At 37.2% G+C, this 27689-nt stretch overlaps 1 protein-coding gene and 1 pseudogene across 1 annotated transcript; one reads left to right on the top strand and one right to left on the bottom strand.

Moving 5' to 3' along the window:
* Window positions 1-10685: 10685 nt before the first annotated feature.
* On the bottom strand, window positions 10686-12065 carry LOC113189028 (GPN-loop GTPase 1). Its single transcript, XM_077801869.1, has one exon. It carries the CDS (start codon window positions 12003-12005, stop codon window positions 10959-10961), a length of 1047 nt encoding a protein of 348 aa, XP_077657995.1. The 5' UTR covers window positions 12006-12065; the 3' UTR covers window positions 10686-10958.
* Window positions 12066-24126: 12061 nt separating this feature from the next.
* LOC144256579 (phosphatidylserine decarboxylase proenzyme, mitochondrial pseudogene) lies at window positions 24127-25517 on the top strand (annotated as a pseudogene).
* The last annotated feature ends 2172 nt before the right edge of the window (window positions 25518-27689 follow it).

A 27689-nucleotide genomic window follows, 5' to 3' on the forward strand; every position in this document is an offset into this window, starting at 1 on the left:
CAAATACCAAATGTCTTCTTTGATATAATGAGAGCAACTATGAACAGAGCAGGGAGGAAGAGCAGGAAGAAAAGATTAACATTAAACAGAGACATGAGATGGGAGGGAAAGGGAGAGAAAAGGGAAATTGTATGGAAATGAAGGGAGACCCTCATTGCTATACAAAATTACATATAAGAGGTTGTGAGGGGAATGGGAAAATAAACAAGGAGAGAAATGAATTACAGTAGATGGGGTAGAGAGAGAAGATGGGAAGGGAGGGGAGGGGGGATAGTAGGGGATAGGAAAGGTAGCAGAATACAACAATTACTAATAGGGAATTATGTAAATTTGTGGATGTGTAACCAACGTGATTCTGCAATCTGCATTTGGGGTAAAATTGGGAGTTCATAACCCACTTCAATCTAATGTATGAAATATGGTATGTCAAGAGCTTTGTAATGTTGTGAAAAACCAATAAAATAAATAAAGAAAAAAAAGAAAATTCTAAAAACAAACAAGCAAACAACAAATAAACAAAACCAAATCATGCTAATTTAGGAATAAAATTTTCAGTAAATAGAAGATAGTAACACCCCCACTCCTGCACACCAACATTAGACTTGACTTTATTCCCAAATATAAGTCCTCCTTTTCTTCTAAGCTTAACTTGTCACCCCTGAAATACCTCTTCACTCTCAATTATAATGTTCCCTCTGGAAGGACCTTTTTACATCTTTTTACTATTTTATGATCCTCTCTCCTGCCAAATGGTCTCTGATTTACTCCTTTTGACCAAGATCAATGCCAAATGTCATTTAAATTCTTATGGGTTTAATGAAATATTATTTTTATTCTTGGTAATGTTGCTTTGCATTGTTATTATATCTTTCTGGAATTCTTATATTTAGAATTCTTACTGGCTTTTGAATAGAAAACCTCTGTGTTAACTTTCCACTACCAAAACAAAATACCTGAGAAAATTAAATTTTAAAGAGAAAATGTTTATTTTGATTCATAGTTTTTGAGGTTCCAGTCCATAATTGTGTAGTATCACTGTTTGGGGCATGGGGCACAAGGTGGAGTAAAACTACTGATATTCTGAGTCATTAGCAAAAAGATAAAGAGGAAAAGGTTAAAGTCCCATAATCCCTTTCAAGGCTTCCACTGACCTAAAGACCTCCTGCTAAGCCTCTCCCTTCAAAGATTTGACTCCCTCCCAATAGTGCCATTCTGGGGGCCTTTGGTGGACATTTAAGATCTAGACTACAACACTGTCAAATGTAACTTTTGGGAAGACAAATAAAATGATCAGTCATGTAGGTATTTGGTATTCTAGGATTATTCTAATACTTGGTTAGCAGTAAAATGACTTAGTTTTGCAAGATATACACTAAGTGTATTAAATTAGTTCTCTTGGTTCCTGACCAAGAATTCTGAGAGTTCTAGAGGTTTCTTAAAGATCATTTCATGGTCTATCAGAAAATGTTGTATTTTAAAAGAAACCTAATGAAAGTTTTGCTCTCCTACAGAAAGCCCTTAGGTAGGCTAACTACAAAGTTAGATTTGTTTACTCTTGGCTAAGTTTTATCAGTTTATCAGACTAAATTGCATGGTAAATAAAGCTTTTAAACTTTTATTTGCATTTGTGAAGAGAATATAAAATACATCGTTGTTGACAGAAGGATTGCTTACCATTCTAATAGACCTCTTTCAGGGCTTTGTTATAGGTAGTATATACATATTGCATCTATGGTAGCTTATATTTTAAAATATGCTTCGACCCAAAGTTGCTTTCCATGAATATATATCATAATAGTAATGTGACTTTAAATTGCTTTCTTTGATAATGAGAATCACACATTTAGTGTCTTCCATATGACAAGAAGTCTTAGAAGGAACATGTTCACAATCTCATTCATCTTTAAAATAATTCCATGAGGTTGTTATTTTTATTTTAATAGTCAAGAGATAGAAGTTGAAAAGAATTGAGTAATGTGTTCAGTGCTGCTTAGTAAGGCAGAAGACTTAGAATTAGAAAGCAGGTCTGTGTAAATCCACAGTGATTACTCATTTGACTATTCTATACTTCCTGACTATTACAAGTGAATGGAGCTACAAGCTATGATAAAATTTAGAAGAAAACATCACATGCAGGTAGAGGGCAATCTCATTAGCTTTAAAATTCTGTAGGTTTTTTCATGGCTTAGTTATTAAATATTGCATCTTTCACAAGAAACTTGGTTTGGATTTGTTTCTGGATTCTATATTTTAAAAAATCTTTCCTTCTCTGCCTTTTTCTGGACTGAGAGCTCTTTGGTTTATGAATGATTATTTTAGCCTCATACTCTAATCAGTAATTGATTCTATCTAGAGCTTGTTTATGATAGTCTATTTCTCAGCAATGTTTACAAACTGTGTTGGTTCTGAGTGAAAACAAAGGATAGAAAGGAAACACTATATTTGGCCTCACTCTTTATTGGAGCAAGCTTTCACCACTGTAACTATGTCCTTCCATGAGTTCAGTTATTGGATGACTAATAGACCTGTAGACACATCTACTCACTACTCTGAGCTACAACCACCATTTGTTACACTAACTCTGCCTTTCCTTCTGACACTGAGCCATTATTGCTAAGAAATGAACCTCTGTTTTCAAATAGAAGTTTTCAGCCTGTTTCTAGCTCAACTGTTTTCAGTGTTGAGCGAACACACACACACACACACACACACACACACATGTTTGCTTTCTTTTCATATATATTTGCTTTCTTTGGGGTGATTTTTTATGATTCCATTTTATGTTCACTTTTGGCACCTTAGTTATTCTACTTTTTACAATTGTAATGATTATTCTAAGACTTAGTATATACTTGTAACTTTAAACGATCTGTTTTCTAATTATATAGCACTTTGCTTAGAATACAAGGGCTTTAAAGAATGTACAGTATTTATTTCCACTTTCCCCTCATGATCTTTTATACATCCTTTGTATATCTTACTTTCACATTCATTTTAAACCACACAATATATTATTCCTGTTTGTATTTTAAACAACCATGTCTTAAAGTATAAAATGAGAATGAAAGTTCCTTCATATTTGTATATATTTTTACCATTTCTGATACACTTTTTTCCCTAGTATAGATCCAAATTTCCATATAGTGTTGTTTCTCACATCTGAAGAGTTTTCTTAAACAACACTTGTGCAGGTCCTCTAAGTGAATCCTCTCAGATTTTGTTTGTGTGAAAAAAAATCTGTGTTATATTCTTCATTTTGAAACATATTTTCCTTGGTGAAGAATTTTAGGTGGACAATGTTTTGTCGTTTTGTTTTGTGCCTCAAAGTGTTCTTCCTTGAGTTTTGACTTCCATATTTTTTGATAAATACACTATCATTGTTTTGTTTGTTTCTCTATATATTATGTTGCATTTTTCTTTGGCTGGATTAAAGATTTTCTCCTCCTTCTGGGCTTCAGGGCACACAAATATTTTTTGTGTGTTTGTCATTCTTTGAGGTTCCCTGAATTTTTTGGAAGTATTTGTTGATTTTCACTAATTTTTGGTTCTCGGCCATTGTTCCTTCAAATATGTATTCTCCTCCATTCTCTTTCATCCTTCTTTAGTTATACATCCTTCTTTAGTAAATATAGGATATTTGGATTTTGATTCAGAGTTCCTGAATGCTTTGTTGTATTTTTTCTCCACTACTGCATTTTTTTCTACTCTGTGTGTGTGTGTGTGTGTGTGTTTCCAATAGGATTTTGGCTATTTCCAGCTGATTTATGTTTAAGTTCATTGATTTTTTTCTAAAAAATGTATTTTTCTAGTATTCTTTTAAGTTCATAAACTTGAAAGTTTGGGTTCCTGGATTTTCCATTTCATTTCTTATTTTATATCTTTCTGATAAAATGTCCCATCTTTCCATGCATATTTTCTACTCCTTTGACAGAAATATTTCATATATTAATCATAATTACATTAAACTATGTGTGTACCTTGTGGTAACTGTTTTCCAGTTCCTATAGACCAGCCTTTGTCTTGGGTTCTATGTGCGTATGCATTAGGAGTGGGGCTTTTTTCATATGCAACTCAATTTGAACAGAGTTGATTTCTTGCCAATGTCCTATCTCCCCTCTTTGAAATTTTAAAATATGGAAATAATCATATTAAATAATCATTTGCATGTATTTAGTATTTGCAGCTTTACTAAGGATTTAAAGCTCGATTCCAATTTTCATCTTTATATTGAGTCTCAGTCATCCTGAATGACTTCACTTCTATGACTAAACCTAATTCTTCACCTCTTTTATCCTTTGTCTTGCTCCATCTTCCTTTCTTACTATTTTCTTTTTTGAGAAACTTAAGTTGGAATGTTGACCAATAAGAAGAAAATCCTGGAATGGTGCCACACATTTTATAAATCCCACACTAAAATGGATATGCATTGTGCCTTAGCTTCCTCTACCCAGCTGCCTCTTTCTCTCAGGACTCTCAATATTCCTGTGCTCTACTTCACCAACTCCTTCCAGGAATTCTGTGAGGAATGAAGGCTGTGATTAGACACAGTCATTGACTTCATAGTATCTTTGGACCAATGCTGGATATTAATTGATCAGCTTTAACAGTAACAGCTTTTCCATGCCTTGTTTCAGATACCAGCTCATACTCTTCTCCCATGCAGTCCTTGTGGTCTACTAAGTGTTCTTCCAATTCACAGTCTTTGTTCCCACTATTTTCCTTACTGGCATTTTATTCCCCTTACCTGGTGCGACTCCTCTATGTCCAAATAACAGTGGATGGAGTGGATTTGGGATTGGGGGGGGGGTGTTTTGTAGATGAGAAGAACTTAAGCATATTAATATACTGAAGAGCCGTTGGTAGAGCAGATATAATTTGTGCAAGAACTTTGTGGAGAAGGGAGGAGCCTAAGGTCCAGGGAAGAAATCACCTAGTTGGGAGAAGAGTATCTATGAGAAAAATAGAAATGGGAAATAGGGATAGATTTGTAAGTGAATGATAAACATGAATAGGATTTCTCTGATGACATATTATATGGGGGAAAAGTCACTTGAGATTTAGAGAATGTTATAGAATGAGGATCCCAGAAATAGTGAGGAATTCTAAATATTAGTCTAGGGGAGTAGGAGACCAATTGGGGTCAAAAGAAAAGATTACTGATCAGTGCTGAGGGATTTGTTGACATTGGAAACCATAATTTTCAGCAGCACCAATGTTTCATGTACATTAATCAAAACTGTATGTCCATATATCCAGTTATGACTGCTCTTTTAAGTTGCAGAACCACATTTGCTACACACACACACACACACACACACACACACACGGAATTCCCCTGGTTTAACATCTCCCAAAGAATTCATTTTTTTCCCTTTCCCTAAACTCCACACTATTTTCTATGTTTCTAATGATGATGAGGGTGATAAAGATTTTATATCCCATATCTCTATTTAAAAATTATTAGCTCACCTAAATGAATATTTATTTTTGGAAACAGAAATTGAACCCAGAGGGGATTAACCAATGAGCCACATCCCCAGCCCTTTTTATTTTTTATTATTTTTTTACTGTAAGACAGCATCTCACTAAGTTACTAAGGCTGGTTTTAAACTTGATATCCTCATGCCTCAGTCTCCTGAGCCACTGGGATTTAAGCCATTGCAATAGGCTTAATTGAATATTTATCAAGCACTGATCTAACCATGATGGGCTTACAAGAAAAAATAATTTTGGATTCTACCTTTAAAAAGCTTGAGTCTTGAACAAAAGAACTATTAACAATTATAGCATCACTACTGGTTATTATGTGGGTGACCTCTTAAAATAGAGGTCAGAAAACCATATCCTACGGACCAAATCCCACCCTCTGCCAGTTATTTTATGTACTGGGAACTAAAATCCTCTCCCCACTTTTTAAAAATTAATTAATTTATTTTAATTAGGTATGTATGACAGCAGAATGCACTTTGATTAATTGTACACAATTGAAGTACAACTTTTCATTTCTATACATCAGTGACAAATCCTCTGAAAGAGAAATTAGGAAAACTACCACATTCACAATAGCCTCAAAAACAAACAAACAAACAAACAAACTTGGGAATCAACTTGCTCTTCATTTTAAAGAAGACAGGAAGCAGAGCAAACTCTTTGCACACATGACAAATGTGTCTGGCATTATTTCCAGCATACCAGGAAGATTCAAAGCATTCCCAAACCCCTCATTTTTTGTTTGTACCTAGAATTTAAATTGTTATAACTTTTCTTAAAGGTTTTGCATACTATTATAATACAAATGATCCTGAAAACAGATGCCATGTAAGCTGTTTTCAGTTAACAAACTTGTTTATACCTTAGTAGGCAGGAATGGTTAAAGCAACAGAATGAGAGGCTACAATGAGCCTTCTCAACTGCTATAGTTTAAAAATAAGTAATCTGCGAGTCATGGAAGTTAAGTGATTTACCCAGGATCATAAAACTCACTGGTACAAGATGGAAGACTAAAATCCAGGTCTCCTACTTCCTACTTCAGAATTCTTCAGGGGTAGATTTGTCCATGGAGCTGAGTAAAGTCGATGCATCTTCATTTGGAAAGACAGTGGTGCTAAAGGCAGTAATGCACTTCAAACACAGGCAAGAATGATTGTTGGGGGACATTTATTTGAAGCTAATCCTGTCTGTGTGTGCTTTCTTATCTCACCAGCAACAGGACATTTTTATTTTCAACTTCTCTCTCTAGTGCATCTCTCAAGATTTTTCCTCCCTAAAATAAAATTTTTTTAAGAAACTCAGAATTCCTCCATTGAGCCTAGATTCTTCTTCATTTCCTACAGTATCTCTCACACCCACTCACAACCAACTCCAAGAAAAAAGACTCTACACTGAATAACTCCTTCTTTCCCAGTTTCATTCACTCTTCAACCTCATGTAAGCAAGTTCCCACTCATAACTATTTAAGCTCCTCAAGCAAAAGTCATCAATGACCCCCAGAAGATCCAGTGGATATTTGTAGTTTTCTGCTTGCTTAATTTCTCCCCAGTATTCAACTACTAAATGTTCTCTCATCATTAGAGGAAACAACCCCACTTCATTTCTGTAACTTTATGCTTTCTGGGTTTCCTATCCCACCATTCAACCCACATCTTCTCAGACTTTTTCAATTCTTGCCTTTGTTTGTTTTGTTTTAATTTTGTAGTGGGCTTTGTGTTGTTTTGCTTTTGTTGTGTGTGTGTGTGTGTGTGTGTGTGTTGTGGGTCAAACCCAGGAACTTGTGCGTGTTAATCAAGTGAGCTCTATGCCCACTCCATAACTCATGCTCTTTAAATAATGGTGCTCCCTAGGGTTCTGTTCTTGGTCCTCCTGTCATCCTGCTTTGCAAATTGTCCCTGAGTAACTTTTTCCCCCTTCTCTTGACTTCATCTACCAACCATGTGTTCATAATATCTCTATCTCCCACCCTTAGATTCTTCCCAGCCTCATTCTCATGTATTTATTCAATTATTCCAATTCACCTAAATCAAGTGCCTCTTATGCGCAGGATGACTCAAATTATCTAAGGCACAAGTCTGATCACATCATTTCCCTGATTAGAATTATTCCATGTCCCCCATATTGACAATGAAATACACCTCAAATGCCTTATGATGTAAAATGTATCCTGCACTTAAACCCTTAGCTATGCTCCCATTTTACTTCTTGGCTTGAGCAAGCCTCATCACCTCTTCACAGTCACTCTTCACCCCACCTGTGTCTAACAGCCTGCAGTTTCTTCAGATAATTCAGTCTTTTTTACACCTCCACTCCTTCCATATTTAAGAGATTCTTTGCGTCTTGGATACCTGAGCTCCCTACCTGTAACATGCCTAGTAATCCTTCAAAACCAATTAGCATTTCCTCTATGAAGCAATTTCTAAACATCCCAACAAGTAGTGTTTGTAAATCCCCTCTTCACACTTACAGCATTCTGCACTTCTCTCATAGCATATACAAAAGTCCATTACCTATGTTTTTTTTTCCTTCTCATTAACACATGTTTACTTATTTACCTTTCCTTACCAGACAGTGAGCAAATTGACAAAGACGCTAACACAGTTCCCTTTATATTTGCATTGATTTGTACAGTACACACAATTCTGTAAAATATTTACTAAGCAAAATTAATCAAGTGACAAGTTAGACAAAAGATTTTTGCATATGTGATATCTTCATCCAAATAAATACTTCTCAAACACTAAGGCAGCTATGAGGGAATGTTTTGAGACAGAGGTGGGAATACCCTTTAAGTTACGCTGGCATTGATGGTGCTCATACTATTCCTTCCTATGGAGCTTCTGCCTTGGCATTATATTAACAACAAGGTAGTAGAGAACTCAACTTGGCACAAAGTTGGTCATACAGATTCTGGCCTCCTCTATACTTCACTGCAGGTAACAAAGCTTCCTATAATTTTCAGAAATGTTTATAACAAGCCACAGCCTTTTTCTTCAAAATGGGCATGATGACCAAGAGTTGACACCACAACAATGAGTCACCATATTTCTCCAAGACATTGGAGGGTATTAAATTAAAGGAATGAGCTTAGACTTGAATCTGTCTAAATTGATATTTTGATATTTGCTACAAATAACTTTAATATTATCAAGTTTTCTTTTAAAAAAACACTCAAATAACAAAGAGAAACATAAGCTGTGGATACAACATTGAAACATTTTTTGTTGTTTTCATGTAAGTTATACTTATATCTAATTGGAAAACGGAGCATATGGTACAGAGAATCTAAAAGCAAGGTTTGTTGCATGTATAAATAAAAGGATTTTTTTCCAACATTCACTTCAAAATTTAAAATTTCCAATAACTATATAGTCAACAATCACTATAGAAATATCCTATAAGACTCCTTTAAATTGTATAATAAAATTTGGAAAATTTTAATAACTCAAACCGTTTCTTTAGGGTGTAGAAACTTTAATCAAGCTCAACAGTTTTCTAAATGCCTGTGTTCAAAATGATTGAAAACACACACCCATAAAAATTCTACTCTACATAAGGAGATATTTCCTTTGTAATCAGCATCATAATCACTGACAATTCAGTTTTATTTTTAAATAGTTGATTAAATTTGTCGTTTCTGCCAACATATCCATTTTGAATTATCCTCCTTAATGAGACAGATTTATGCTTTTCAGGTTGATTTTAATGTTTTCACATTCAACTGGAAAGAAACTGAACAAATGTTCTGTGTAGGAGAAAATAGACATTAAAACAAGAGAAGTCCTTCATTGGTTTCTGTTAGAATGGGGGAAATATTATCTCCTACCTCTTTGTATAACAAAATACAGAAAACTGTATTTGAAAAATATTTGTTCAAAATATTTGGGTCAGGAAAAGCATTATGGAAATCATCATATTGATAGGTTAAGTTCTTTTACATAGATGATTTCTTCAAAATGTCAAAGTGTAATGAAATAGACAACATGATATCAGTTATATTTTAAATGATTTTTTTTCAGTGTTGCAAATCCAACGCATCATGCATGCTAGATGTGCTAGGCAAGAGCTCACCTCTGAGCTACTTCCATAACCCCCTGAATCATTTTTTGATGAGTACTATTAGTTATCATTCTTTTTTTTTTTACAGAGAAAAATCAAGACTTTTATTATTAATGGTTTCCCCTGAAAGAACCAGTCAAATTTTTAGACCAATGGTTCCTGCTAAGCACAGAATATTGAAATTAGTAGTTAATGGTAAAATAACTTTTGTTGGTTTAGAATGTTTAAATTAGGCTATTCTGATAAAGTAAATCATATGAAGATTGGTACCTGATTCACCCAGCCTGAAATTATCATAGGCTGTTTGAATTGGAGAGGTGTTTCTCAAACTCATGTACATCAGAATCACTTGGAGGGCTTATTAACAAGTTGCTGGGCCCCACTCCCAGAGCTTCAAATTCAGTAGGTTTTGAGATGCCTTTAACAATTTCCCAAGTGATTCTGATGCTTGTGGTCCAGAGAGAACCAATGAGTCAGCAGCCAAACCCTTATAATGGTTGTTATGCATGGAATGTGCACCTGACTAAAGTCTATAGCCTTTCAATAAATCACCAAGGATACTCTGCATTAACTTCAAAGTCAATACAAACAGGGCCTGACTCTGTACCTGGTTTCCACTTATGCATATGTGGGAAGCTTCAGTAAATATCACCCCCTTAACAGGCAGGTTTAGACATGTGAATTTAAGCCTCAATTACAAGGGAATCTATTTGTTACTATATAATTTTCTAATTTGAAATCATGACAGGCAGGCAGGGTTAGAATAAAGTTATAATTAGAAACTCTTTATCCAAGTTACCATTTAAGAGAATTCTTATTCAGAAATCTTACGTTCTGCCCACTTTCTTCAACAAACTTGGTGTCCTCTAATGAGCTACTAGTGTGAGACATATTTCATAACACTGACTTGCCAAGGAGACTCCACTGCTACCCTGGACAAGCTTATGTGTCCCCCTCTCCCTTTCTATTAAAAGAACAACTCATGGTACTTCCCCAGCACCATGTCCTCAGTTATAAGCTGAGGACATGGTGCTGGGGAAGTAGAGGCTAAGATCTAAAGTGGTTGCCAGGATAAGTTCTCTCTGTATTCTATCACCAGCAGAAGTATATAAGTTCAAATGATAAAATTTAGGCTTGAAGGCATGTCAGCTTCCAAAAGCAGTCAGTATATCGTTCCTTGCATAAATGTAAGTGAAAGGCCAAGGCAGACTTGACATATCTACCTGCCAGCTCCAAGAATCATCTCCCTGACTTCTTCTGAGTCATAAGATTCTCTCAAAAGAAAAATTCTGCTATTCTGAAGAAAATTGTTCTTCATCCTAGTCCTGAATCAGCAATAAGAATAGTTTCTTCATATGGAGTCCCAGAATCTGGGACTTCTAGAATCAACTGAAATTTCCTAAAATCTCCTATTTGTTGTTTCTCTTCCAGTACTGTGCCATTGATTCTTGCATAAAATTCTGAAATGCTGGCTCTTCATGACTTTCCTCTGTAACTCTGTGGTCAATGTCATCAGTATCACTGTCAGCTTCCTCATCCTCTTCATCCAAGGTTCCTCGAGTCAGGATTAAATCAGAGGGGTCCAACACAGGAGATCTGCTCTCTTTGGCAGTCCCTGTGTCCAAGGCTACAGAGCCCATATCTTTCCGAAGGCGGTCCAGTTGTTCTTTCTGCTGTTCACTCTGTGCACTGGCCAACGATTTCTTTAGACGTTCATATTCAGGACGATACTCCCTTTCATATTCTTCTGCAGCACTGGTGATTTGCACAAAGAGTTCATCGAAGCCAGTGCCCACAACAGCAGAGACACCCACCACCCTGAGTGAGCTGTAAAACTCATCTAACACCAGGCTCATTGAACGGGTCAGGTTACTGACATATGTAGTTTCTTGATTCAAGGCATCTTGGAAAGCCTCAAAATCCTGCATCCATTCCACTGCAAAGCTGTGATCAATGATGTCAGTTTTGTTCATAACCACAATGAAAGGCAGCTTGGTTTTGTACAAGATGCTGCAGGCATACAGCATATTCGACATAAACGTCACTGGGTTAGTACTTCTCGATGTGTCCATTACATAGATGACAACTGTTGGGAATGAGGATGCCAGGGCCTCAGTGATGATTGTCCCAGAAGCTGACCAGGTGAATACCTCAATCTGCCCAGGTGTGTCAATCAAGACATATTTAGATGTGTTCTGGGCCTTCTCAATAAATTTCATCACCTGATCAAATCTGGTAGCAAAGAGATTGAGAGAGGTCACTATGCCACCGTTGGGCCCAAGGCCATTTTGTTTCATGACTTCTTTATACTTCACAGTGTCACGAATATCAATATTGGCAGGAAAGGGGACTTCGTGTACAGCTGGGTCCAAGTTGATCACGTAAGGTGGACAGCTTTGCCTATGCAGGTGTCCCGTAAGCCTCTGTACAAAAGTGGTTTTTCCGGAACCTGCCATTCCCAGCACCAACAGACACACAGGGAGATTAGAAGTTCCCGAAGTCCCGGAATCCGCCGCTGCCACCTAGTTATCATTCTTGAGTTCTGGATTTCTTAGACTTTCTAGCCATTTGGAAACCAGATAAATAAGTTTATTTGAAGTTTGGAAGAGGACTTCCTCTGAGGATAATTTTAAAAACTGGATAATTCTCTGCCCTGGAAATTAAATCTCAAGAACATTAGGCCTGATCCTATATCCTTTTCATTTTCTCGTCTAGATTTTCTCTTCAGGTTATCTGTTAATATCAAAGCGTCGGTTGAGGACCAGTGGCATCAGCATTATCTGGGAACTTGTTAGAAATGCTTATTTTCAACATCTTACACCTCAGAGCTTCTAGAAACTCTGGGAATGAGCCCCAGCAAATGGTGTTTTAACAAATCTTCCAGGTGGTTTAAACCCACTGAGCTAATGGCTTCTTGTACCTGATAATTATCAACCCTCTTGAAATATTCCTGTTGATGTTTTAATAGTCATTTTACACTTAATATATCTGAAAAGAGACTTGAGCTTTCTCTTCCAAATCTCTCTATTTTGGCAAATGGCACTAGCCTTGATTCAACTGACTCAAGTTCAAAACTATGCCATCCTTGACAACGACTCCTGTTGGCTCACCTTCCTCCACCCTTTCCATTATAAACTCCTGTCTGTTTTGGCTCCCAAAGTATTCAAAATCCACTTATTCCTCTATAAACCTTCTCCTCCTACACACTCTTCCAACCTACCTTCTAAATGTTCTTTCTCTTCCTGTTTTCTTCTTCTCTGATCCATTATTCATATGACAGAATAATTTTTAAATTCAAATCATATTATGTATGATTAAATTCAAATCCCTTAGTAAAAGTTTATATTGTCTTTGGGTTGCTCTTGAGATAAAATTCAATTGCCTTACATAACCTAGAAAGCCTCCTATGATCTGTCTTCGGCCTTCCTCTTCCTTACCTCACAAGACTAAATTCCCACCATGCAACAAAATGTGCCAAGAACTTCTTCCACCTAGAATCCTTGATCTTGCAGTTCCCTGCGCCTAAAATGCTCTTCTCTCAGGTCCTCGAAAGGCTAGCTCATTGTCGTTCTTCACTCAGCTAAAGGGATGATTCCACAGATATACCTTTCCTAACCCATTTAAAATAAGCTCCCTCCATTCTATTACACAGGTTCTTTTACAAGATCCTTCAGAGTAAATATCATACTGTATAATCACCTTCTTTTTGTGTTTATTTGCTTGTTATTGTCTGCCTATGCCACTAAACTCTAAGTTCCTCAAGAACAAAATCTTTGTCTGTTTTGCTGCACTATTTCAGATTCCTAGTATAGTACCTAAAAATTAATACTTAAATAAATAAGGCAGCATTGTTTCTGGCTGAGCTTCTTAATGCAGCATAAATAACAATTTACTTGAAATCACAGGATAAGGAAGACATATTTTTTTCACAATTTATACCCAAATGCTTGAAATAAAAATAATAATTTGAATTAACAATTTAAAATATTTGATATTTAAATAAATATGAAAAAATTATGGACTGGAACTGAACATTTACATGATTTTTTAAAACATAAAATCTTGTAGGAATGTCAGGTAGCTTCAATATGTACATCTTTAGGCCTTTGTGGCATAATTGACCTTCCTCTGTTCTTAGAGAAATCTTGGTAGAAAAGTTTAAGAATCACAAAAGACACTGATCCTTTGAAATCTGGTTAAAATATATCATTTCCCTGCTCCCTGCTTTGTGTAGTCTACCATCTTGTGTTTCTACTCTGGTCCTGACACCATCCTAAGTATATTTAATCCTGTTAAGAAAGCTGCAAAGTATATTATATCTTTAATTCCAAGAAGCCAAAGTTCAGAGAAGCTGAACAATTTGACCAATGCCAAATAGCTATTAAGTGGATGGTTCTAAAGACTACCCTCTCTAGGACATCAATGTTTCCTGAAATGTATTCTATAAACAATATGTTCTTAGAATTTTAGAAGGAAAAAAATCCAAGGTTAAGTAGCTAAGAAAAGCTCTGTAATCTTTGATTTCAAGTATTGGCAACTCTGTAGTGACACAGCTACTCCCCCATACTGACATTTGGGGAATAATTGATAATGTAACTTCGGAAAACGATGCTGACAGTTATCGAATAACTTCCTAGTATCTACCCTAGATACATACTTACAAATGTCTACAAAAATAGCCTTATGCTACTACCTCAGACCTTTCCTGACGCATCTCTATAACTCATCCCCTCTCCCTTCCTTCCTGTCTTCTTCATGGTCTGTATCAAAGTGTAACAATGCCAAATATTTTATGCACTTTTTTATTTTTTTATATTCTATTCTCCAGCCCCCACTAGACTGTGAGCTCCATTGAGGGCAGGTACTTAGTCTAGCTTTCTGTGTAACTTGTTCATTGCTATATCTCCAGTGCGGCACATAGTTAGGTACTCATTAAATGTTTGTTAAATAAATGAGCAAATTATTGTAAAGTAAAGTTGTTTTAAATGTTTTGCTATTGTAAATGATATGTTCATATATTTTTTTCTTGAATGCTTTTGTCTGTATTGCTGATCATTTTCTTTGGATTAATTTCTTGAAATTGGCATTATTAAATCAAAAAGTTTCATTTAAAAAAAATAGCATTGTGTACAAGAATGTCTACTGTGGCATTGTTTAGAAAAGAAAAACTATAGTAATCTCAAAACCCATTAGTGGTAAAATGGTTAAATAAACTAAAGACTATCCATGTATGAAAGAATATGTATTAGTAGTACAACAAGTCAGGTAGGTTATCTAGTTATTCTCCACTTTTTTCCCACCCTCAGAGACATTCTCTGTCTCTCTCTGCCCTGCACTGATCCCTAGGAGATTGCCCTCTATAAACTACATCACCTGAGCCCCACTGCAGGCTGACTTTCCATAACAGCCAATAGGAGACACCAGTAGAAAACAAGAAGTGAGACAACTCAGGCCACTTCTCACCTATTCTCTCCCTGTTTGATACCTCATTTCCGGTCATTGATGTATTCAGAACTTGAATTCCCTATGAACAGATGGCTGTCACTGTCTCGGGTAATATGATCCTCCTCATTCCCCTTCCAGATGAGATCTTCATTAATTCCTGTTTCCAATCTCTTGGTAACTCATTCCACTAAGTTAGTTTCCTCAACCCTTCACATTCCTCAGGCAGACTTTTCACTAAAGTCTCTTGGGCCATTTGAATTAGTTCTACTTCTTGCCCAAACCCTGACTGGCTATGTGTGTGTGGTGTATATAGAACAGGTCTCCAAGATATTTTATTCAGGGAAAAATGCAAATCGCAGCATAATTATGGTATAAATTAACAAAATTATTCCAAATATTTCTAGGTGCATATATGTACTTGTGAATGTACAGAAACATGTCTGGAAAGATATTTTTCAATATAATAAGACTTGGAATGATAAAATATTCACAGGAAATGGGAATGGGTTATCATGTAAGAGAGATTTTACAATATCTTATTTTTTTTAAGTAAATACATCCATGGGCTACATTTTATATAGTCTAGGAAGTGCTTCCCCAGGACCCCTGGCTCTTAGAACTTTCTGTTTGGATTTTGATTCCTGAAGTCTTCTAATTCTGTAACACTGTTCATGTATATTTTCTCACTCATTATTCTGCTCTGGGACCACCTCTTCATTAGTGGTCTCTTTCAGGGAGGGAAAGACATTATTTCAGTTTACCATCAAGAATCCCAAAGGGAAACCCTGGAAACATTGTTGGTCCTGTTCTAAGTGTGTCCTACTCAACATCCTAGAGCTATACTGTCCAATATGGTAGCTACTCATCATATGTGGCTCTTAAGCTCTTGAAATGTGGCTAGCTAGTTTGAAATGCACTGTAAGTATAAAATATATAGCATACTTCAAAGATCAAGTACAAAAAAACAAGAATGTAATATAACTAATGATTTTTATATTGGTTACTTGTTGCAATGACAATATATTAATAAAATTATTTTCCCCTGTTCTTTTTATCCTTTTAATAAGGCTACTAGAAAATGAAACTTGCATCTGTAGCTTTAATTGTATTTCTGTTGGAGAGCACTGTCTTAGAGAATGCCCACAGATTTTTACTTTGAGATAATGTACTTCCAGAGGGCAGTCAGGTAACTGGTAGCATAATTTTGACAGATGAACATGTGTCAGTACCTCCAGGAGGCAGTTCTTGCACCCACAGGGTAAGGACACAGCACAATCAGAACCCTGTGCACCTTTCTTGACATCAACCTTCAGAATCTAGAAAATTAAGCTGAATTTATTGATTGTGCTCAGACTAAGCATTTCCCCTGTTATAAATCTGGGATACAGGAAAAAAGAACTTAAATTTATTGATTGAGTTAGATTTCCATTAATCACAGTTCACAGATAAATAGGACACATGCCTTGAGGAGCCAACAATCTACTAAGAAAGAGATAAATGAGTTAGTTGCCAATGATGGTACAGTGCTCAAATGTCATGATAGGCAGCTACACAGGATATTCTGAGAACAAAAAAGAAGATCACAGTAATTCACGCTGGACAAGTCAAGGTAAGGTAGTGTGAAGCAATGCCTCGTTGAGTTGGGAAGGAGTGAACAGAAATGAGCTGGCCTGAATTGGGAATGGAATTCTGGATGGAAGGAGAAGCAGGTACACACGCCAGGAGGAGAGAGAGTTGCTGGGGGAGCTGTATGGAGCCCAGAATGATTTTAGTAAGGGATTGGAGAAGAACATGGTTTTGAGTAAGAAAGGACACATAGGTAGCCACAAGACACATTACTGATCACACTGGAATTAAGACATCATTTTTTAATTAATAGTATAAAATAGAATAAATAATTTCATCTGATGTGTTTCCAAAAGATAGCATTGACACATGAAAATTGGCGTGGACTTGAGGCAGAGTGGCTATTTGAACTGTTGCAATCTACACTGTAAGAATAAACTACAGCAGGATGAACCAGGATGACAACAATAAGATGCAAGTTCAAAGGTCAGAACTTGGTGATGGATAGGACATTGGGAGTGGGAAGAGTCAAGAATAAAGAGTGGAACAGTGCAAGAAATCAACAAATATCTACTGTGTTCCTTCTGCACGCCAGAAACTCTACTCCCTTAAAACTCCTAAACAAACTATTAGCAACTTTCCAGGATCAAAACAGAGAATCAAGAAAAAAAAATCTCAAGAGGCCTATTTTCTATATCTTTAGACACTGTTCTATATTCCACCAGATTCACTGTTGTGCAAATAAAAGTTGGTTTAATTTAATTGTCCAGTGACTTTTTCTTATTATTTCAGCATTCATAATTTATAACACAAGTTCGCAATTCTCCCTTTTAGAATTCAGGTTAATGTAATGTATTTTCTGTTCCTATAATGAAAATCCTTCATGTTGTTTCAAAAATGCTTCAATCACAAATAATCATCATGCCTTCTTCTCTGTTAATGTGAAAATTAGTTTAGTCAAAAACATCTGTCAGTTTAATAATAAGAGATTTTTTAACAAGCTGCCAACTTTATAACACTTTAAATTGAGACAATAATTAAAATAAGTTGTGAAAGGAACATCTATAAATCAGGTCATGTCATACAAGTAAAATTACATAAAATCTAATGCACTATTAAAATCTAATGCACTATTATAGATTATTTTTGGCATTTGTTGAGCTACAGAAAATAAATCATTATAGTATCATATAACTTAGTCAATATGAAACATTAAGAAATACACAAGATAAACATAAAAGATCAAAGTCATTTGATTTATCAAGTACTTTACAGGGTTGAAGTCTATCTACTTATAAAAGGTAAGTACAATTTAGACAAATTTTATTTAAAATAAGAGTGGATAATTTGCCAAAACGTGAATATAATATTCTACTCTAAGATGAAAGTCTTTAATGTAATATTGCTTTTTATTGAAGCATTATATTTATACATAGTATCTGGGTCCCTTTTGACATAATTATACATATAAGGAATTTGATTTACACCCCATCCCCCTCCCTGATCCTTTCCTCCATCCCCCTTTTCTCTCTCTGCTGATTTTCCTTTATTAATTCCTTTATTAATTTTGATTGGCTCTTTCTATACATACATAAAGGACATATTTCCTTCGGTACATTTATATATGTATATAATGTAATTCTGTTAGATATATTCCATATTTCTTTCCCGATGCCTTCCTTCCTCCCTCCAATTCTCCTATTTCGACTCCACTTGTCTTCTTTATATCTTTGTGATGTTAAATCCCTTGTCTTTTTTTCTTCATTTTGCTTTAGCCTCCATATATGAGGTAAAACATTCATCCCTTGATCTTTTGAGTCTGGCTTATTTCACTTAGCATGAATTTCTCCATTTCCATTCTTTTACAGACAAATGCCATTATTTCATTCTTCTTTATGGCTGAGTAAAATGCTGTTCTGTATATATACCACTCATTTGGGTTGATTCCATAACTTGAATGTTGTGAATTGTGCTGCTATAAGCATTGAGGTAGCTGTACCATTGTAACAGACTGATTTTAATTCTTTTGAATTAATACTCACAAATGGGATAGTTGGGTCATGTGGTGTTTCCATTCCTAGTGTTTTTTTGAGGAATCTCCATATTGCTTTCCAGGAAGGCTGAAATAATTTTCAGTCCCACCAATAATGTATGAATGTAACTTTTTCCCCATATCTTTGCAGCATGCATTATTATTATTATTATTTTGCTTACTTGCTAATTGCCATTCTGACTCTACTGAGATTAACTCTTACTGTAGTTTAGATTTACATTTCCCTAATTTCTAGAGGAAACTTTATTCATTTATTTCTTGGCCATTTGTGTTTCTTCTTCTGAGAAGTTTCTGTTTAGTTCTTTTGTCCATTTATTGACTGCATTTTTAAAAAAATTTTTTTTCGTTGTTAAGTTTTTTGAGTTCTTAGTATATTCTGAATATTAATTCCCTGTCAGAGGAATAACTGGCAAAAAAAAATGTCTCCCATTCTGTAGGTTCTCTCTTCACTATCTTATTTCACTTGCTGAGCAGACGCTTTTAATTTGATTGGTATCCCACTTCTGGATTCTTGGGTTTTATTTCTTGTGCTTTGGGCATCTTGTTGAGAAGTCAGTGCCTACACCTATATGATGGAGTGTGGACCCTAAATTTTCTTCTAGTCATTGCAAGCTTTCTGGTATAATTTCTCAGTCTTTCATCCATTTCAATTTGACTTGGAACTGCTTGAAAAATTACTAAATTCATTCTTCTACACAGGATATCCAGTTTTCCTAGCATCATTTATTGTACAAGCTGTCTCTTATCCAACGTCTATCTTTGGCACTTTTTTCAAGTATCAGATGACTGCAAAAAATTTGAATTTGTCTCTGTGTCTTCTATTTTATTCCATTGGTCTTCATGTCTATTATGAGGCAAACACCATGTTGGTTTTACTACTATAGTTCTGTAGAATAATTTGAGATCAGGTATTGTGATGCCTCTGCATCACTTTTCTTATTCAGAATTGCTTTGGCTGGATCTCTTATTCTTCCAAAAATATGAGATTATTTTTTCTAAGTTTTATGAAGAATGTCATTGGTATTTTGATGGGGATTGCTTTGAATGTGTAAATTGCTTTGGTAGTATGGCCATTTAACAATATAAATTTTACCTATTCAAGAACATGGGAAGCCTTTCTATCTTCTGATGTCTTCTTCAATTTCTTTCTTTAGTGGTAGTTTACATTGTAGAGATCATTTACATCCTGGGTTACGTTAATTTCCAGTTTCATTTTGTTATTTTTGAGAATAATGTGAAGGAGATAATTTTTCTCATTTCTTTCTCAGATGAATCACTGTTGGAGTATAGAAAAGCTATTCATTTATAAGTGTGGATCTTGTATCCTGCTGCTTTGCTAAATCTATTTATCTGTTTTAGGAATCTTCTGGTGGAACTTTTTGGGTCTTTTAGATACACAATCATGTCACCTTCAACCATTGATAGTTTGACTTCTGTTTTCCTATATGCTTCTCTTTAATTTCCTTCTCTTTCTTGATTGTTCTAGCTAGAATTTCAAGGTGTATATTGAACAGAGTGGTGAGCATGCATATCCTTTTCTTGTTTTTGATTTTAGAGGAAAAGCTTTCAGTCTTTCTCCATTTAGTCTGATGTTGGCTTTGAGATTGTGGCATATAGCCTTTATAATGTTGAAGTAAGTTCTTTCTATCTAGAGTTTTTCCAGTGATTTTAATATAAATTGTTGTCTTTCTTTTTTCTGGTATGGTGAAAATTTTTCTGTTTCAATCTAATAGATTTTAGCTTGTCTCTCCATGGTTTCTTCTATTCCAATTATTCTCAGATTTGTGGTTTTTTTTTATGTTTTCTCAGACTTCTTGTACATTTTAGCCATGTTCTTTTTTTTTTCTTTTTCCTTACTGTATTCTGTGTTCTCAAATTCATGTATTTTGTCTTCAAGGCCTGAGATTCTGTCAAGGGTTGAAGGTCTATTTTCTATGCAATCTAACCTGTTGGTGGTTCTTTCAAGTGAATTTTTAATTTGATTCATTATGTCTTTCATTGTCAAGAGTTCTGATTGTTGTCTTTTCAAGATTTCTGTTTCTTTATTGATGTGGTCTTCCATCTCCCTTATTTGCTCTCTCAATTCATTTAATAGATCCTCTTTTAGTTCACTAAACATGTTAATGATCAGGGTTTTGTAATCTTCTTTTGAAACTTCATCCTCTTCAATATCTGTGAAGTTCTTTTCGGGGCGGGGGGCGGATTGTGAATTTGGAAAGCGGAAGACTTGTTTTCCTGCTTCCCCATGTTTTCAGAGGTCCTGGACTTGTGCATCAATTGAGATAGATTCACAATCCTCTTTTATATGCTTGTTCTTTTTAATTCTAGGATTCCTTTCTGGTTTTGGTATAGGAGTAGATGTCAAATTTTATATTAAAGGACATAAAATTCCCCTTTTCTGGTTCCTTCTTGGGGTAGTTTTTGGTTTGATGTTTTTGTCTCCCCAATTCTATGAGTTGTTTTGTCTCAGGTGGAGTTAGACCTTGTGTGGGGTGAGATTCACTGTTGTGTGGCTGAGTTGTGAGTATTTCTCAGCAGCAGCATCTCTACATTCTGATCTTGAAGTGTCACAATCACTTCCCTCTGCTCTGTGGGGCATGGTGGTATGGAGCCAGGAGTAGCACTAATGTCACCCACGATGTATAGTTTTAAGATATGCACCCTGTGTCTACTTTGACATGTATAATTCTAATGGTTGCTTATACAGAAATGGTGGTGTCTGCATTTAACATAGGTGCCAGAAATATATAACTGTGGGCTAGATCAGGCATTCAACATCAGCATCTACTATGTCATCTACTATATTAATAATCACAGCGACATTCCAGGTGTGGTGGTGAATGCTTGCAATCCCAGCTGTTCAGAAGGCTGAGGCAGGAGGATAGAGAGTTCAAAGCCAGCCTCAGCAACATATCGAGGCCCTAAGCAACTCAGTGAGATTCTGTCTCTAAATAAAATGTAAAAACAGCTGGGGATGTGGTTCAGTCATTAAGCACCAGGGGTTCAATCCCCAGAACCAAAATAATAATGATGATAATAATCACAGCAATATAAACAGGGATTATGAATTACATAATTCTACTATTGAGTGGAATTATGTTTTCTTAAGTACAGAAAAAGTAGGGTGGGAAAGTGAAAGAAAGTTTGAAATATTTTTTAAAAAGTGACCAAAGGAGAGGAAAGTGGTAGTTAGCAGATGTCAGCTGTGCAGAAGAAGAAATAAAAGATTTACAGCCAGATCCACCCACACCAGCCCACACAGGACCCAGGCTCACAGTAGGCCCGGGTCCACTCCTCCACCTGCAGGGTAGACACCCACCAGAGCCTAGCCTCTTGCATAGGACTGCCCCTTCTGACCAGCAGACTACTAAAGGAGGTCAAGCCCAGCGGCCCAGATCCACCCACACCAGCCTGTGTGTGACCCGGCTCACAGTAGGCCTGGGCCCACCTCTCCAGAGGAAGACACCTGCCAGAGCCCAGCCTCTGGCACAAGATGGCCTCTTCCAACCAGCAGACTACCATGGGAGCCCAGGCCTGGCCCAGATTCATCCACACTGACTTGCAAAGGACCCAGGTCCAAGGTAGGTTCAAGTTTGCCCCCCCACACACACACCTAGGAGCCTAAGCCTAACCCACTTCCATCTTGGGACACTGCAGTCATCACCATAGCCTTTCCCATGCAGTAGCCCCTAACTTTTTGACAGCATACAGGACCTAGAAGCAGCTGCATCTCAGAGCAGGCATCCCAAAGGGGGTGTGAGGCCCACCCTTTCAGCCCCATCTCTGTAAGTCATTGCTTCCACCTTGGGGCACCTTAACTATTCACTCGAGTTGCCTCAGCTATTGCCGCCACCACCTTTAGATGCAGTAGCATTCATTGAGAGACACCAGCAGGGTGTGGAAGCCCAACATCAAGGTGAGGTACAGACAATCTGCATGGGTACTACAAGAATATAGAAAAGAAACTGTAATATCTCAGATCCATATTGCAAGAAAGGAAGACACATAGACAACATGAAAAAACAAGGGAAGAAAGTGCCCCAAACAAACCAGGATACTACAATAACAGAACCCATGGACAGTGAAGTTGATGAAATGTCAGAGAAGGAGTTCAGAAGGTTCATAACTAAAATGATCTGTGAATTAAAGAATGACATAAATGAGCAAATACGGGCAAAAATTGATCACTCCAACAAAGAGATAAGAGAGCAAATACAGGTAGCAAAAGATTACTTCAAGAGAGAGATAGAGACTCTGAAAAAAAAAATCAGAAATCCTTGAAATGAAGGATACAATAAACCAAATAAAAAAATCAATACAAAGCATAACCAACAGACTAGATCACTGGGAAGAAAGAATGTCAGATAATGAAGACAAAGCATACAATCTGGAAAATAACATTGATCACAAAGTAAAAATAGTAAGAAACCATGAAGAGAACATTCAAGAATTATGGGACAACATCAAAAGACCAAATCTAAGAGTTATTGGGATAGAGGAAGGCATAGAGTTTCAAACCAAAGGAATGCACACAATCTCTTCAATGAGATAATATCAGAAAATTTCCCAAGCATGAAAAACGAATTGGAAAACTAAATATAAGAGCCTTACAGGACACCAAATGTACAAAATTACAACAGATCTACACCAAGGCACATTATAATGAAAATTCCTGGCATACAGAATAAGGATAGAATCTTAAAAGCCACAATAGAGAGGAATCAGATCACATATAGGGGGAGACCAATTCGTATCTCAGCAGATTTTTCAACCCAGACCCTCAAAGCCAGGAGATCATGGAACAACATATATCAAGCTCTGAAAGAAAATGGATGCCAATCAAGGTTTTATATCCAGAAAAACTAAGGTTTAGATTTGATGATGAAATAAAAAAAACCTTCCATGGTAAACAAAAGTTAAAAGAATATACAACTAGAAAGCCTGCACTACAGAACATCCTCAGCAAAATATTCCAAGAAAAGGAAATGAAAAACAATGAAGAAAATCAGCAGAGGGAGGTATTACATTAAAGGAAAAACTAATGAAATTGAAACAAAAGAAACAATTTTAAAAAATTGACAGAACAAAAAGTTTGTTCTTTGAAAACTAAATAAAATTGACAGACCCTTAGCTATGCTAATGAAGAGGTGAGAGAAAACTCAAATTACTAACATATGTGATTAAAAAGGAAATATCACAACAGACACTACAGATATACATAAGATAATTAGAAATTATTTTGAAAACTCATACTCCAATAAAATAAAAAATATTGAAGGCATTGACAAATTTCTAGAGTCATATAATTTGCCCAAATTGAATCGGGCTGATATACACAATTTAAACAGATCAATTTCAAGTGATGAAATACCAGACGCCACCAAAAGTCTACCAACCAAGAAAAGCCCAGGACTGGATGGATACACAGCCAAGTTCTACAAGACCTTTAAAGAAGAACTAATACCAGTACTCTTCAATTTATTTCAGAAAATAGAAAAAGAGGAGGAGAAAAGATGGCGGCGGCCGTGGGGCGGCGGTGCCTACGGTTACTGAGCGGAGTCCCGTCTTGGCGGAGCAGCTTCTGTCACTGTGGAAACACTTCCCTGAGCCATTACCTACAGTCCTTATGGAAGTTGCCCCTTCGAGCTTTTAACACAGATACCAGAAAAGTTCACACTGCCACTGCCCGAACCTTATTCCGGCTGCGCCCCTTGCCTATTCTGTTAGCAACAGGAAGTGGTTATGTAGGGTACCGGCAGTATGAAAAATATAGGGAGCGAGAGCTTGAGAAGCTGGGACTGGAGATTCCACCCAAACTTGTCGGTAACTGGGAGGTGGCCCTGTACAAGTCAGTGCCAACACGTTTGCTGTCACGGGCCTGGGGTCGCCTCAACCAGGTGGAGCTGCCGCACTGGCTGCGAAGGCCTGTCTATAGCCTGTACATCTGGACCTTCGGGGTGAACATGAAGGAGGCTGCTGTGGAGGACTTGCACCACTACCGCAACCTCAGTGAATTCTTCCGGCGCAAGCTGAAGCCACAGGCCCGGCCTGTCTCTGGGCTGCACAGTGTGATCAGCCCATCGGATGGGAAGATCCTCAACTTCGGGCAGGTGAAGAACTGTGAGGTGGAGCAGGTGAAGGGGGTCACTTATTCCTTGGAGTCATTCCTGGGCCCTCGCACCTACATGGAAGACCTGCCTTTCCCACCAGCCTCTTCATGTGACTCCTTCAGGAACCAGCTGGTTACCCGGGAAGGGAATGAACTCTACCACTGTGTCATATACCTGGCCCCTGGGGACTACCACTGCTTCCACTCCCCCACTGACTGGACTGTCTCCCATCGGCGCCATTTCCCAGGCTCCCTGATGTCAGTGAACCCTGGCATGGCTCGATGGATCAAAGAGCTCTTCTGCCATAACGAACGGGTAGTTTTGACAGGAGACTGGAAACATGGCTTCTTCTCGCTGACAGCTGTGGGGGCCACCAACGTGGGCTCCATTCGCATCTACTTTGACAGGGACCTGCACACAAACAGCCCAAGGTACAGCAAGGGGTCCTACAACGACTTCAGCTTTGTGACGCACACCAACAAAGAGGGAGTCCCCATGCGCAAGGGTGAGCATCTGGGCGAATTCAACTTGGGCTCCACCATTGTGCTCATCTTCGAGGCCCCCAAGGACTTCAATTTCAGGCTGAAAGCAGGGCAGAAGATCCGTTTTGGGGAGGCATTGGGCTCCCTCTAGGTCTTCCTTCTGCCTACAACTGCCAATGCATCTAAGGGAACTAAGGGTCTTTTATAGAAGCCCCCAGGGGTGTCTAGGCAAGGGAATCACCTCAGGTGTGTGTGGGAAGGTCGATCCAGTAGAACCTGGATGATTTGCTACTGCCTGTCCCAGAGGTGCAGACAAAAGATTCCGAATCCTCACGAGGCAGCCAGAACCAGTCATGCTTGCGACCTACCCTTCAGAGAGAAAAAGTATAGGTGTGGATAACCTCACAATCACATTTGGATCTTTTTTAAATGTTGTATAAACTGGAGATTCTTCTCTCCTGGTTGGTCTTGGATATTGTTAGGCGATGCTAAGTGCGAACATGCCTTCTAGCCTCCCCATAACTGGAGAGTTTTGTTGGACCCTTTGGCTTTTTCTGGCCTTGTGCCTCTTGTCCCTTTACCTCCCATAGTGCACAGGATGAGCTGCCTCTTTGGCTAGGATTGTGGACCCTCCCTCCCTCCCAGAGCAGGCCACACAGACTTCATGACAACTACTTTCTGTTCCCAAACTTGCCTCACCCAGCTTGATGGAAAAGCAAAATCTTTCTTTGCATTTGGGGCTTGACTGCATTGCTCTGGACTCTTGCCAGGATCTTCTGAGGATGGTAACTATGACACGGACCTTTGTAGGCCCTGAGGAATGACCTTCCAGAGCTTCCTTGCAGCAGGCAAGGCCAGTTACTGTCCCACCTGGTGGCTAGGCTGAATGGGGCAGGCAGGAGGGGTAGAAGCCTAGTTTGAGCTGGCATCACTGTTTCCAGATCCAGCTCTACATGAAGTATGGGAAATTGCTGTTGTTCCAAGGACTGTGTTGGAGGCTAAAAGTGTATGGTGGGTCAGTACTAGAAAACCTGTCCCAGGTGACAGGTATGTAGGCCTTGAGCAGTGGTAGGGACAGTCAGGTTACCTGTTGATCCTGTGAATTTCTCCTCCAGGGGAAGTCATTGAATTTTTTCAACTGTATCAGTAGCACAGTATTTTTGTATGAAAAGTGGGAGACTTCTGAACAGTAATTCATTTAATTGCAAGACATTTTGAAATAAAAAGCTTAAAAACTCAAAAAAAAGAAAATAGAAAAAGAGGGTGCACTTCCAAACTCATTCTATGAGGCCAATATCACCCTGATTCCAAAACCAGGCAAAAACAAATTTAAAAAAAAAAAGATAATTTTAGACCAATATCTCTAATGAACATAGATGCTAAAATTCTGGCAAATCAAATACAAAAACATATCAAAAAGATCATGTACCACAATCAAGTGGGATTCATCCCAGGGATGCAAGTTTGGTTCAACATACAGAAATCAATAAATGTAATTTACCACATCAGTAGACTTAAAGATAAGAATTATATGATCATCTCAATAGATACAGAAAAAGCAGTTGCCAAAATACAGCACCACTTTATGTTCAAAACACTAGAAAAATTAGGGATAACAGGAACATATCTCTACTTCATAAAGACTATCTATGCTGGCCTAAGGCCCCAGGCCAGCATCATTATAAATGAAGAAAAATTGAACCGGAACAAGCTAGGGATGCCTTCTTTCACCACTTCTACTTAACATAGTTCTTGAAACACTGGCCAGAGCATTTAGACAGATAAAAGAAATTAAAGGAATACACATATGAAAAGAGGAACTCAAATTGGCACTATGTGTAGATGATATAATTCTATGCCTAGAAGATCCTAAAAATTCCACCAGAAAACTTCTAGAACTAGTAAATAAATTCAGCAAAGTAGCAGAATATAAAATCCACACCCACAAATCAAAGGCATTTCTGTATATCAGTGACAAATACTCAGAAAGAGAAACGAGGAAAACTACCCCATTTACAATAGCCTCAATAAATAAATAAATAAACAAACAAACAAATAAATACAATACAATTCTTGGGAATCAACTTAATTAAAGAGGTGAAAGACATCTATAATGAAAATTACAGAACCCTAAAGAAAGAAGTCAAAGAAGACCTTAGAAGATGGAAAGATCTCCCTTGTTCTTGGATAGGCAGAATTAATATTATCAAAATGAACATACTACCAAAAGCACTATACAGATTTAATACAATTCTGATCAAAATCCCAATGACATTCCTCATAGAAATAGACAAAGCAGTCATGAAATTCATCTGGAAAAATAAGAGACCCAGAATAGTTAAGCAATTCTTAGCAGGAAGAGTGAAGCAGGTGACATCACTATACCAGAACTTAAACTATACTGTAGAGCAATATTAACAAAAACAGCATGATATTGGCACCAAAACAGCCGGGTAGACCAATGATACAGAATAGAGGACACAG

Source organism: Urocitellus parryii, chromosome 8 (genome assembly GCF_045843805.1).
Source record: "Urocitellus parryii isolate mUroPar1 chromosome 8, mUroPar1.hap1, whole genome shotgun sequence".
NCBI lineage: Eukaryota > Metazoa > Chordata > Mammalia > Rodentia > Sciuridae > Urocitellus > Urocitellus parryii.